General features: G+C 35.4%; 1 protein-coding gene across 1 annotated transcript in view; it reads left to right on the forward strand.

Moving 5' to 3' along the window:
* Nucleotides 1-14,452, forward strand: part of SEMA3D (semaphorin 3D) — a 190,439-nt gene that overhangs the window by 65,541 nt on the left and 110,446 nt on the right. Inside the window, exon 2 of the mRNA XM_024557567.4 lies at nucleotides 698-886. Coding sequence (XP_024413335.2) covers nucleotides 736-886 — 151 coding nt within the window. The 5' untranslated portion in view covers nucleotides 698-735. The remainder of the gene's footprint in view (nucleotides 1-697; nucleotides 887-14,452) is intronic.

Here is a 14,452-nt window from a genome sequence, read left to right on the forward strand (position 1 = left end):
AAATGAGTTTTGATTTATTCCGTGTCTTAACAAGAACAAGCAAGGCAGCTGATTTATGGCTACCTAGCTAATAACCATGCCTTCCTCTTATAAACCCTTTATTTTACAGCTTGTTTTTCTATTCAGTGCTGTACTGTGTAGAACAGTATAGGGTGCAACTAAGATCGCCTTGTCCGAGGCCTAAAATCATACTGGTGGCCCTGGCCAGGTCATATCCAGTTTTCCCAATTGTAGGTAGACTTTTAAAATACCATTTTAAGTCAGAAGCAAAAGAAGAACTCCCTCAAAATGACAGCTTTTATTTGTTTTTGCTTGAGATTCTTTTCCTTTTGGAATGACATGGGTAAAGAGTAGGCTTCTGCCAGTGTTTTTATCTCATCAAAGGATTCATCAAGTTCCAGAAAGAATTGATTCCTTCTCCATTTGCATAAAACCTTAAGTGGAAGAAGAGATGCTAATTAACATATTGACAAATTGTTGATTTCAAGTTATACAGTCATTTCCACAATTGAGTAGAGCCGGACCTGAATTTTAGTACTCACTTCTGATTCATTTCTCTGGTAACAATTTATAAGAGCAATACAAGAGAGAAGGAACAGTTATTTTAAAAAATCTATATACATTCATACATTTATAATTTGGTAAGTCTGTGAAAATCTACAAACTTCTAATTTAACATTTCTTTTCTCATTTCTAGATTGTCTCCACTGTTTCAAAGAGAACATTGTTTTCATCATGAATGCTAATAGAGAGGAGAGACCAAAGTCCAGAAGCTACTGCTTTTACCTGTTTAATGCCTTCATGATTCTGAGCGTGATGGAGCTGTTTCCCCTGGTCACTGGCACTTCTAAGCAAAATATTCCACGGCTGAAGCTCACCTACAAAGGTAAACGTGTGTAAATGCTTTCAGGTTGTCTTTTTAATTACTGTATTCCTTTTATTCAGAAATGCATGCTGACTTCACTGACCTGTTTATAGTATGGGCATCCGCTAATAAAATTATTATAAAGCAAAAAGGTGAATTATTTATTATTTTTGTGAAGAAAGTAGATGTCTAAACTCTGTGTACATACACTTTTCATTCCTTGTTTACAGTTATCAACTACTTAGGAACATAATTAGGAAATTTTGGTCTGCAAGTTCTAATCGGTTTTTATTTTTTTTAAAAGAAAAAAACTATTTCATATAGCTGCCTTTAACATCTCAAGCATATATTATTATTATTTTTAAAAGGCAGTATGAAAGGATTAAAAGGATGAAAAAGCTATTTTAGAAATGAAATCTAAATTTAATATTCAAATTAATATAAAATAACTTATAAATTATAGTTTATCATCTTGTGTCTATGTATGTATAATACATGTATGTACATACATATGTATGATAGAGAGAAGACAGAGAGTGCCAAGTTTGATGTGCAGAGATTTATTGCTTTTGTTTTCTTTCCTATGATGTATCCTTGGCTTCTTTAATACCTTAAGTATTGAGTGTAGGGGACTCAGCCTCCTCTATTCTGAACTTGGCGGGTAAAAATTATACTAGTAGTTTTAACATCCTCTGATTGTTAGGACAACTTATTTTCAGCTTAAGTTAAATGTCAATAATAAGCGCTAATTTGATGTCACGTATAAGTGTAAATGGAATTTCTGGAACAGATAAACCTACTTCCTTATGTGCTGATCAGAGACACAACCAGTGTAGCTAGAGTTAGCTATTTTGAACAGCTAGAAGATCATTTTGAGGGATTTCGTAAAGGCCAACAAGAATGTAATAACCATTTTATCCGAAGAATGCTTTTTGATAAAGACTTAGCTTTGAACCTCTAAATCCACAGTAGCTTGTTTGGTTCTATAGTTGTATAAAGACATTTCCCTTCAGTTGCATATTTTGAATTCTTATACATTTGTTCATACTGAATCTGTTTCTTGAATAATGAGTAAGGGACCTGGGATCAGGACATTCTATATTTCTGGATTTTGTGTTATAAGATACATATATCTTATAACATATATACATATACTCCTATAAGGTAGGCTTCTCACGGTGACTTGTACAGTTTACACTACAGATGAAGTGAAAATGATTTTTGAGAGATAACCTACTTCCATCTTGTAATGGTGTAAACATGTTCTATTTCATAATCATCAGGAAGGAATTCATAGGGATTAAGGATATTTATACATAGAAATCATTAGTATCTGCAATGTTATTTATTTGGAAAGTTCCAGAAGATGAGATAAGTAACATAACTAAAGAGGAAATGGACAACACTTTTGAAAGGGAAGAGAAAATGAAAGTTCACCAATATATAAAGCTTCATCCCTTAAGATGAATTATAGTTTCTTTTATGTTTTAAAAAATTTTTTACATCTTAGATTTTAGTATTGACTTATATTTGAATGGCTTGTAATAGATATAGATATGGGTCTGTCATCTATATATTTATATACCAGCTTTTTATTTTTATTGAATTTATTGAAGTGACATTGGTTAATAAAATTGTAATAGGTTTCAGGTATATATTCCTATAATACATCATCTGTATATTTTATCGCTTGTTCACTACCCCAGGTCTATGTAGTCTGGGTTTAACTACATCCTTTTGAGCCTGGCATAACAAGGATTCAGGCATCAATATTATTTGAATATTTATCCCCCCTAAATGTTGCTTTCTCAAAGAATCACAGTAAACCTACCAGGCACCAGCTAGTCAACACTGAACTCACACATTTAAGACATAAGGAAGGAAACCAACCCGCTCACTAATCACCACATATTCACCCATACTACAATTACATACTGCGCTACTGCTATGTACCTAGCACTGTCCGAAAAACTCACTGTCCTCTTTAAATTTCTTTTCCCAATAGGGAGACAGATAATGACCAGGTAAACGAGTAAGTGAGTATTATTTAAAATAGTGGGAAGTGTTAGGAAGATTATAAATAAGAGAGTGACTGGGTCCAGGAACCCTACTTAGACTATATCTGTTGAAGATTTATGGCCCCCTGAAAACCATCTTCTTTACCCATTTTATAGATAAGAAACCTGAGCCTCAGAGCCTTAGGGCCTTTCCTCAAAGGAAGAAGCCATTAATTAAGTGGCAGAACTATCTTGTGTGTTTATATCTCTGAAGTTCAAGGTCCACGCTCTTGCCACCTTGTGCTCTTGAGGGAAACACTATATATTTAGGAAATACCAAGATATTTAAAAAAACACAATTTTCACCATTACCTCTTTGGCCATACGCTATTTTCAATAACTACCAATAGTACTAATTATTTTTTGCTCCTCAAAACTAACATGTGTTTTCCTGGAAAAGAAAAATTTGAAATCACCTTTAAAATTTGTATCTGCCATTATATAACTAAACATTAATGTGTTTGATAGGATGGTTTTTATTTTGTCACAATTTTCTGAGAAAAGAGTGGATAAGTCTATTTTATTTTTATTTAAAAATTATTTAACTCTGAAATGCAGTGTCTTAAGTAGAGATTCTGGCTATTTAACTCATCTAATTCCTTGGATTTGACTAGCATTAGTTCAACTACTCAATTAGGTATAACAGTGGAAGAAAGTAGGCTCTGAAGCTGAACTGCTACATATTAACTGCTGTAACGAGATGTGATATATTTGTATGTTTATTTTCTGTGCTGTAGTTTTCCTACTCATAACAGTAAAACTATTACTAAAACAGTAAACCTAACAGTAAATCTAAGTGCATTCATTGATTTAGGTCTAATAAGGTTGACACTGTTTGGCATAGTAAGCACTTAATATAGTGTCAATTATTATTTTTTATGAAATACCATTATCATGAAAGATGCTAGCAGTTGTTCCCAGACCAAAGGTTTCCCCACATAAATAAGTTTGAAAAATATATATAGTTTTCTCTTGAGGGTTTATAACATACATATATTAAACTTGCTCCTGTGTACTCGCAAAGCATTTTCTGCTAGAGTTGGTTTCCCTCAGTCAAGTACCACCCGCAGATTGTAAATTTATTGAAGGCATCCCAGGGTTTTTACCTTGTGGTCTTCTGGATGCTAACATGCCCTTACAGCTAAAAAGGTCATTACTGACCCTGCTTAGAGTAGTGTCTGACTACGTGGTAGCCCTCGGAGTTGGGTAAAATGAATTGTAAAATTATTCGTGGGTTCAGCCATGTAGTCTGGCTTTTTTCCCCCACCAAAATAGTGGGAAAAGAAGATGGCTTGCTGGAAAATGTTTCTGTAAAGTACTTAATGAAGAAGCATTATCAATTTTCTATAAGAATTCCCATATTATATATATTTTTTCTACAAGGCAAGTCACTGATGGTTTAATTTTGGTGAAGATGACATTTGAATGAACTCACTGGTTTTCCCAAATATGTTTTCTGTAAACTGAGGTTGTGCAGTTGGGCTTTCATAAGTTTAAGAGTTCAAGGATAATATTATTGTGTATTTGATATTCAATTGCCAACATTTCATAACAATAGTTTCTGGATATTCATCATGTTTCTGGCCTTGTTCTGGCAACAGGGGACGTTATTAGCAAATGGAAGAGGCAAAAGTCCCTGTAGTTTATATTTTGACATGAAAAGGCAGACCATACATGAGTACTTTGCATAGCTAGATAGAAGATGATAAGAACAATGGAGAAAAATGAATTAGGAATGTTAGCTATAGAGTGATGAAGTGTAGTTATCCAGGAAGAGCTTACTGAGAGAGTTATGTTTTCACAAATATTTAAAGAACAGTTGCGAGTCATGCAGATAATTGGGAAATGATTTGGGTATTTTTTTGGCAAAAGGAACAGTGGGTGCAAAGGTCCTGAGGTAAAATGATGTCCACATGTTCAAGGATCCTAAAGAAGATAGACGGTATGGCTAAATAGTGGGATTGCTGAAAGAAGATTGATTGCATTAGAGAGTTAACAGAAGGGAAGAAGACTAGTTCTTCCACTGCTGTCATGGTTAAAATATTGATTTTTCATCTGAGTGATATGAGAATCCACCGAAGAATTTTGAACGTGGAGGTAACATGATCTGACGTTCATTATAGAATCACTCTGGCTACAGTGTTGTGACTACACTGAAAGGAAGAGGTCAGGGAAGTCGGGAATCTGGTTTGAGGCTATTGTAATAATCTAGTCTATGGACCAGACTGGTTGCAGTGAGGAACAAGAAGAGCATAATGATGGTAGAGCCAACAGTATCTGACTTTATGGCGTTTTTGTCTTTGACTTAAGGATGGAATTACTATTAATTGAGAGAGCAAAGATTATGAAAGAAGTTGGTTTGGGGAAATCAAATGGACATATTTATTTGAGAAGGCTACTGGGTATCTATGTGAGATGTCAAAAGGCATCTGAGTATGTAACTTCTGGAATTTATGAGACGGCAATTGGAAATATGTATTTGTCAGTTAGTCTACACAATTTTTAAAGTATATTTTACTAATTATGCTATTACAGTTGTCCCAGTTTTTCCCCATTTTGCCCACCTCTGCCCAGTTACCCGCTTTCCCTCCAGCAATCATATCCCCTTAGTTCATGTCTATTGGTTGTGCGTATACGTTCTTTGGCTTCTCCATTTCCTGTACTGTTCTTGACCTTCTCCTGTCTATTTTGTACCTACCAATTATGCTTCTTAATCCCTGTATCTTTTTCCCTATTCTCTCCCAACCCCACCCCACTGATAACCTCCCAAATGATCTCTATATCTAAGATTCTGTTCTTGTTCTAGTTGTTTTCTTTGTTTTTATTTTATTTTTTTTAAATTCAGTTGTTGATAGTTGTGAGTTTGTTGTCATTTTTATGTTCATAGTTTTGATCTTCTTTTCTTAATTAAGACCCTTTAACATTTCATATAATAAGGGCTTATTAAACCTAAAGTAGTTCTTCCTTTAGGTTTACCTTGTCTGGGAAGCACTTTATCTGCCCTTCCATTCTAAATGATAGCTTTGCTGGATAGAGTAATCTTGCATATAGGTCCTTGCTTTTCATGACTTTGATTACTTCTTGCCAGCCCCCTTTGACTGCAAAGTTTCTTTAGAAAAATCAGCTGACAGTCTAATGGGAACTCCTTTGTAGGTATCTCTCTGCATTTCTCTTGCTGCTTTTAAGATTCTCTCTTTATCTTTAACCTTTGGCATTTTAATTATGATGTGTCTTTGTGTGGTTCTCTTTGGGTCTAATTTATTTGGGATTCTCTTTGCTTCCTGGACTTGTATGTCTATTTCCTTTGCCAAATTAAGGAAGTTTTATTTCATTATTTTTTCAAATAAGTTTTCAATTTATTTTTCTGTTCTCTTTCCCTTCTGGCACCCCTATAATTCACATGTTGGCATGTGTGGAGATGTCGATGTCCTAGAGTCTCCTTATCCTCTCCTTGTTGTTTTGAATTCTTGTTCATTTTGTTCTGGTTGACAGTTTTTTGCTTCTTTATGTTCCAAATCATTGATTTGAACCGCAGCTTCCTTACCTTCACTGTTGGTTCCCTGTGGATTTTTCTTTATTCCACTTAATGTGTCCTTCATTTCTTCCCTTATGCTTTTGCCATACTCAGTGAATTCTCTGAGCATTGTTATTACCAGTGTTTTGAACTCTGCATCTGATAGGTTGGCTATCTCCATTTCATTTAGTTCTTTTTCTAGGGTTTTGTTCTGTTCTTTCACTTGAGCCATATTTCTTTGTCTCCTCAGTTTGACAGCCTGCCTGTGTTTGTTTCTGTGTATTAGGTAAAGCTGCTTTGACTCCCTGTCTTGGTACACCTGTTGCATTATATGGGATGGAGCCTTAGGTAATCTCCAGGTCAAGGCAACATGCCTCACAGCTTTGTGGCCCTGTATGTGGGTGAGGGGATGGAGAGAGGACAATGCTGCTGCCTGGCTGCTGGAGGCTTGCTCGGCACTTGCCCCATTTCTAGTCACTTCACCAAATCCCCCTATGGGACTGGAGCCCCTCTGGCTGTTGCCCTGGTGGTGGTTCCCAGAGTGGGTGGGTTTGTTTATGTTCTAGGATGGTGCAAGCCCTTTAAACATACTCTCCTGAGAGACTGGCAATTTCTTCTGCCACCCCAACCCCCAATGGTTTTTACTACCAGAAGTTTTGAAGGCTTTATTTTCTGAGCACTGGAACCCTGGGATTCAGCGTCTGGCCTGGGGCTGTGATTTTTCTCTCCCCAGGTAAGGTATCCTTCCCAATTTTTATCCATCGCATATGAGTGTGGCACCCCCGTTCTGCTGGCTGCTGCCTCCTCGCCACTGCCACACTGTATCCTCTGTGCCCTGGCTCCCCATCCCAGCCCCTCCAACCCCTCTGGATGAATATGTCTCTTTAAGTCCTTGGTTGTCAGACTTCCAAACAGTTCGATTTTCTGGCAGTTCTTAGTGTTTTTTGTTTTGAGGTTAGTTGTGATCCTTCTTATGGTTGTGCAAGGAAGTGAACCATGTCTACCTACACCTCCATCTTGACCAGAAGTCCTAGCCTATAGACATTTTTAAATTTATGAGACTGTGAAATGACAAAAGGATATACAAGAATTTGAAGGATTGAGTTCTGGGATACCCTCAACTCAGGAATTTAAAGAAAGAAGCCATTAGCACCACAGTGAACTGAAGAGAATTACCCAGGTATGTAGGAGAGAATTCAGGAGTTGTAGTATAGAGGAAGTTAAAGAAAGAAAGTAAAGGAAAAGGGGTTATCAGCTGTGTCATAGTCAGCTAATGTGCTATGAAAGATGACAAATAAAGATTAACATGAGATTTAACATTGAAAGTTCATTGTTGTTGATGAGACCGGTGTCTGAATGTAGGAGCTATAGCACCATTGGGATCGATTCCTATTAGCATAGGCTAAGGGGCTAGAAACAACTATACATACTGTTTTCAAAAACTTTTCCTGTAAGGGAGGCATGGGCAGTAGTAGCTGGAAGGACGATGCGATCAAGAGACCTGTTTGTTCACGTGCTAAGTACCAGCGTATTTATATACTAATTGAAATGAGCTAGGAGAGGAATAATTGACAATTTAGAAGAGATGTGGGATAATCCATCCCTATTGAAAAAAATATTAATGAAACTCCATTTTTTTCCCTCTAAAAACAGACTACTTTTAGAACACAAGTTAGTGAAAGTAGCTTATTTTGCATAATAAACTATTATCTGATTTATGTTCAGTGTCAACTATTGTCTAGATGGAAAGAGAGGGTACACAGATATAAAATACATTCAAGGAGGAATATGTTCCATTTGATATAGTCTGTAAGTACTATATGCTTAAGACATTGATATATAAGGATTTGGAAATAAAACTCTGGAAAGATTAAAGGATCACATAAGTAGATGATTAAAAAAACTAATCCTGGTCTCCTACTTTTTTCAGTTCAGCTGTGTTTGTACTACAATTTGCCTGTGTCTAACCCTATTTTTAATAATAATTAAAATCTATTTCAGTGTATGTGGAGCACTGTTCTAAACATTATTGATCTGTGGAGGTTCACAAAGTGGTGGAAATTACACAATAATATGAAGTAACATATGCTGTCATATTGCCATACAAATATCATTACAAAAACATTCCTGGAATGAAGAAGATAATAAAACTCACTGGGGTCTGCAGTGGCCAGTTTTGTCCTCCTGGCAAGGTCCATAAGAGCTGTGTCAGGAGCCCTTTTGGATGTGTCTGGGGTTATGCATAAATGTGGAAGGGACTTTGGAAGGGCCATAGCGTAAGTAAAGGCATTTTTTTGGGGGGGTTGTTAAATCCAATCAACTATTTTTTCAGTTAAAAACTTTTTTTTGAACAGATCTTATATGTAGTTGGTTATTATTCTATTAATTATTGAAGAGGTAAAATTTTTATATGCAACTGCTTGTTTTATAACTTCACTTATCTAAAATTTGGCTTTCTAATCCCTTCAGTCTTATTAAAGAAATTTTTTACAGTAGGATTCTTCCAATTCATGTGTAAATTTATGGATATTTTAAAAATGAATGTTATTGGGTCTTTTAAACAAAAAAATGACAAATAGCTTTCAATTTCCTAAGAATCAGTAACATACATTTTGCATTTTTGTAAGAATCCATTAAACATGTTGATTTAATTCTATTAAGTCAAAAAAAGCATACATTAGAATTAAAGTGCTTTTTACTCATAAAGAGGTTTATTTGACTAAAGTCACAGTGTGCCAGACACAGTAGAGAATTTGAGATAAAGAGTTTAGTAATCCCAGTGGAATGATGAAGTGGGAGAAACAATTGGAATGAACTTGTCGGTGGCTATACTGTATTCCATAAATGTAAGCAGAGTTGTTTTGAAGAAGAGTCTTGTTTTTCTAAATGGCTAATAGGGATTAGAGTTAGAAGACATAGATAACTTTTAGCTCTTTCTCTGGCATGTACTTTTCGTGCCTCATTAGAATAATTATTTGCTCCAAGTCAAGTTTTTCTTATTTGGAAATTAATGACAACACTAGTTCTCCTTGAGATCAAATTAAATAATGTAGGGAAGGCTCCTTGGATGTTATAAAGGACTAAATGGATGTTATATCAGGCTTCAAAGGGAGAACAGATACTAATTCAATAATATCAACAGATATTATTGAATTAATCAAAGTAAGATATGAAGAAAATTTAAGGTCTTTAAAAATATAATTATATTTAAGCATGATAAATGGAATTTCTGCTGACACTGATAACAGAAAATTTACTTGAAGGTCAATAATAAATCATAACTTGTCATCTTTGCATCTTCCTTTCGGGTTAATGCATATTAAACAAATGTATTTTCTTTCTTTATATGAGACAATGAAGGAACGTTTATATACGCATTGGTTTAAGTTAAGCAGGTCATTTCTCACTTATTAACTTAATTAAGTTAGGGGTGTATAGATTTGACCAGTATAGAAATGTGAAGGAAAAGAAATAATAATCTGGTCATCTTACATAAGTCACTACATGCCATCATTTAAAAGTGTGAGAGAAACACTCGTGTAAAGAAGGAATGAGCCCAGCTCCTCACTGCCCTGGGCCAGTAGCATCAGCATAACCTGGGAGCTTGTTGGAAATGCACAGTCTCAGGCCCCCACCAAAACTACTAAGTTAGAATCGTATTTTAACAGATATCCCCGCTGATTTGAATGCTTGCTAAATCCCGAGAAGCACTGCTGTAGAGTGTTTTGTTTCACAACCTTCCTCTTCCGCCCAGCACACGAGCATTTGAAGATCACAGTGGGAACCTCTTATGATTGCAGCATGTTAGAGCCACAGTTGGGTCTTCAAATGACACTCTAACCTCTCCAAATTATTGCTGTTACTGTTATTATTTTATCCTCACCTAAGGACATTTTTTCAGTGCTTTTAGAGAGGGGGAAGGGAGAGGGGAAAGGAGAGAGGGGAAGGGGGAGGGGAAAGGAGAGAGAGGAACACTGATGTAACAGAGAAGCATCAGTTGATAGCCTCCCATATGTGCCTGGACCAGGACTGGGTATTGGGGATCAAATCTACAACTTAGGTATGTGACCAGACTGGGAATCAAACCTGCAGCCTTTTGGTTACAGGACAATGCTCCAACCTTTCCAAATTATTTATAAGTATGTAGTAAATCCTGATTTAGATGGAAGATAGATAAACCAATGCAAACAAGAATCACTAGTTTGAAAAATCATTAGTTGAATGTTTATTAGACTTATGTGCAAGAAGTGGTCATGAATCACAACAGTGATTTAGACATTATTCTTATTTGCAAGCACTTCTAGTCTTTTTAAAGGACAAAATAACTGCAAAAAAGATTAATGCCATAAGACTAGGGTAAATAAAAATAAATATTTAAAAGAATTTCAGAGGCAGTTTGGTATGTAAGTGAGTTTTGAACATTGGAGGAAACAGGGTTTACTGAATGAAGTGCATGCTGGCATTGGAGGACTTTGATTATGAAAGTGATCTAACTTGATTGTGATTCATTGGGAGGGAAAATAGAATAGGCAGCATTATGTGTTAAGGATTGGCAAGAGAGGGCACATGGAACAAGGTTGTTACAAGTCTGTTACAGTAATTTAGAGAAGTAGTAATATTGATCTTAGCCTGGCTGACAATAGCAATAAATATTTGATGAGAATAGGAAATTGGCATGACAGAATCTATAATGCTTTAAATTTAGCTCAATGTTGGTGTAAGTGAAAGGAAATAGACTTAGAGGTACCCATTGTTTAAATACAGGAAAAAAAGAGTAGAGGACTATAGAAGAGAAACTAAAGGGGAGACTGATAATTTGAGCCTGAGGTCCAGGTCATATCATTGAATCATTAAAGTCAGTAGAGTAAGGTGGTTGCAGGAAAATGACAATACCAAGCAGGCTATTGGAAATTTTGAACTGTGACTTTAAAGAGGCAGTGGGGTTTAAGTGTATCTAAATCAGTAGAGAACTAATGATTTATGACAGGAAAGCAATTTATGGGACACATTATTTCTTATGTTCTATAAATACTGCCTGGTTTTCAGGCAACTGTTATTTTATGATGCATTTTTAAATCTCCCGCTTAGAAGTCGGTGCATATTCTGATGCAAATTCTCTGCGCACCTATCCCAGGATTATCCTCCTTGGGCAGTTGATCAGAGGACCTTTTTGTAGAAAACATACAGAAAAGTTCTACACATGATTGGCATCTGTTTGTTTTGAATGAATAGCCAAGCTAGAAATTTTTGAATGAGTGGAAATTAAATTTCAGATCTGACTTCACATTGAATACCTAACATGATAAATGAAAACCAACAACAAACCAAAACATATTCAGGCCAATTATTTTAAATTGCATGACAACACTGAGGTGGAGATTCAAATAACCACCAGGAAAAATTCAAGACGCATTCACACACTTGGGAAACAGATAGGATCAGACTTCTTCACTGTGACTTCGGAAGCTGGAAGGCAATGTGTAATGCCTCAGTGCTCTGAGGATGAGGGCTTGTTCAACCCAGAATTCTGTAGTTACCCCAACTATCAATAAAAGTAAATTGGAAACATTTTCGCACATGGAAAGTTGACGAACATTAAGTCTCAGTCAACCTTTCTCAGGAAATGTGCGGAGATATGCTCAGCAAAATAAGCAAACGAGTCAAGGGGGAAGACATGGGGTCTGGGAATGATGGGTTTCATAGGAGAAGGGAGGTAGAAGGAAGGTCGAGATAGCCACTCCTTGGGCTAGAGAACAGTCAGTCCTGATTATAGAAAGAGAAAGAAAGGCCCTAAACAGAATATCTCCAGGAGAAAAAATAAAAACACTGACAAAATTTCATTTGAAATTTTTATGCAGAATGTGTGGAAAGATTTAAATAGAAAAATGAGCAAGTGTAACAATTAGGAATTATTAATAAAAGCAACATTTTTTTTCAGGAAAGGAAGTACAATCAGAAAACAGTACTTTTCTAAGTAAGGAAGAATATTTGCCTTGCAATAGTACTGGAATCGTGGAATATGTGTTTTATAAAAAGGGACATAGTATAATGTCAGGGGCTTGGTTGGAAAGAAAGAGCTGGCATAAAGAAGATAAAGTTTTCAACTTCTGTGAACAGAAATTCAATGGAAGTGTCAGAAAATGACATTTTAAAAGATGGTACTATATACATATTATGTATAAATATGAAAATGAATAGAAAATAAACTACTAAATGTGTTAATATGAAGGCTAGATTGGGTGTGGACAGAGAATGAGAGAAGAGTCAGATGGGCTCATGTGTATGCCTTTTAACATTAGTTTTTGATATGCATATGCTTAACTTTGATTGATACAGTTTTTAAAGTAATATTTAAAAAATATTGCTATCTTTTCAGTTATTCTCCTAACTCTTTGTTCTATACATTAAGTTGTGGTGATCTCAACTTGAGGAATTATTTGCTCCAGTCACATTTGTCTGGCTTTTTAGAGTTAGTAGTAGATGGTGCATTAAGGTATGAGTCTTTACCCATCATACCAATCCCACTTCTGGGAATATATCCTAAGAATCTCAAAACACCAATAAGAAAGAGTATCCTATGTTCATAGCAGCATTATGTAAAATAACCAAGATCTGGAAACAGCCCCAGTCCCCATCAGTAGGTGAGTGGTACCGCTACACAATGGAGCGCTATGCGGCTATGTGAAAGAAAGGACTCTTACCATTTGCAACAGCATGGAAGGACCTGAAGATTATTATGGTAAGCGAAGTAAACCAGTCAGAGAAAGATAAATACCATGCGATCTCACTTATATGTGGAATCTAATGAACAAAATTAACTGACAAACTAAATAGAATCCAAGGCATGGATACATAGAACAGACTGACATCTCAGAGGGGAGGGAGGGGAAGGAACTGTAAGAGATTAGTCAAGGAACATATATGAATAGCCCATGGACACAGACAATAGTGTGGTGAAGGCCAGGGAAAGGGGCAAGGAGGCTGGTGGAGGAGGGCCAAGAGGGGAAAAATGGGGGACATCTGTAATGGTGTCACCAATAAAAAATTAAATACACATGCTTGATTGAAAACAAATCCACATTTATTCATGACATGGTGTTTCAATTTTAAAAATGTCTTGAAATTTGAAAAGGGAGAAATTCTCAAAACTTTGAAGGGAATTAAAAAACAAAACGTTGTTAAAGTAGAGTCAGTCTTCCCCCGAATTATCCTGTCAACTATCTCACAGGAAATTTATTATCCCATTGTTCTTCTGGAAATGTACTAGGTGTTTATGATGCTAACTTTTTTTTATAGGTTGATAGGAGAAAGTACCATAGAAAAGCTCCTTCTTATTCAAAGTAAGACTTTAAAAGGTCTCATATCATAAATTATGAATCTCATGTGATGGATTATATAAAGCATGTACTATTGAAAGCTATCTAACTAAGAATAAACCCATGATTTAAAAGCATGGTTGTAGATGGAAATGTGATGGTGTAAAATTGCCACACTCCTACCCCACATCCTGTCCTGGCAAAAGCATAGCTCTGATGATGTAATAGGCTCTATTTGTTTCCAATTTGTGTTTCCCTATTGTGGTATCATCTGATTTATTACTGACATAGATAATGATCTAAGACTAACAAACCAAACTGCAACATTCCATTGCAGAAGATTAAATGAGAATTTTATTTATTTATTTTTTTCTAATTGGGACATCATTTGCAGAAGGAAAACATGATTAGACTTCTCACTTAGGGAAGTATAATGATAATATAATATGCACCTGTAATTTTGAAGTAGGCTTTTGCAGGGATTTTAGGTTGATTTATTATTATTTTTTTTGTATTGGTAAAGTTCTGTTTACTTCAAGTTTTTTTAATGTTTAATTACACCCTAATACAAATAATTTAATCTAAATCATGAAAACTTTTGAAATGTTTTCAGAAATAATGATAGCCATCATTTATTGAATAATTTCTGTGTATCAGGTATTATGTGAAATATTTTAAATAATTTATCTTTTCTTAATCT

This window comes from Desmodus rotundus, chromosome 6 (genome assembly GCF_022682495.2).
Source record: "Desmodus rotundus isolate HL8 chromosome 6, HLdesRot8A.1, whole genome shotgun sequence".
Taxonomy (NCBI): domain Eukaryota; kingdom Metazoa; phylum Chordata; class Mammalia; order Chiroptera; family Phyllostomidae; genus Desmodus; species Desmodus rotundus.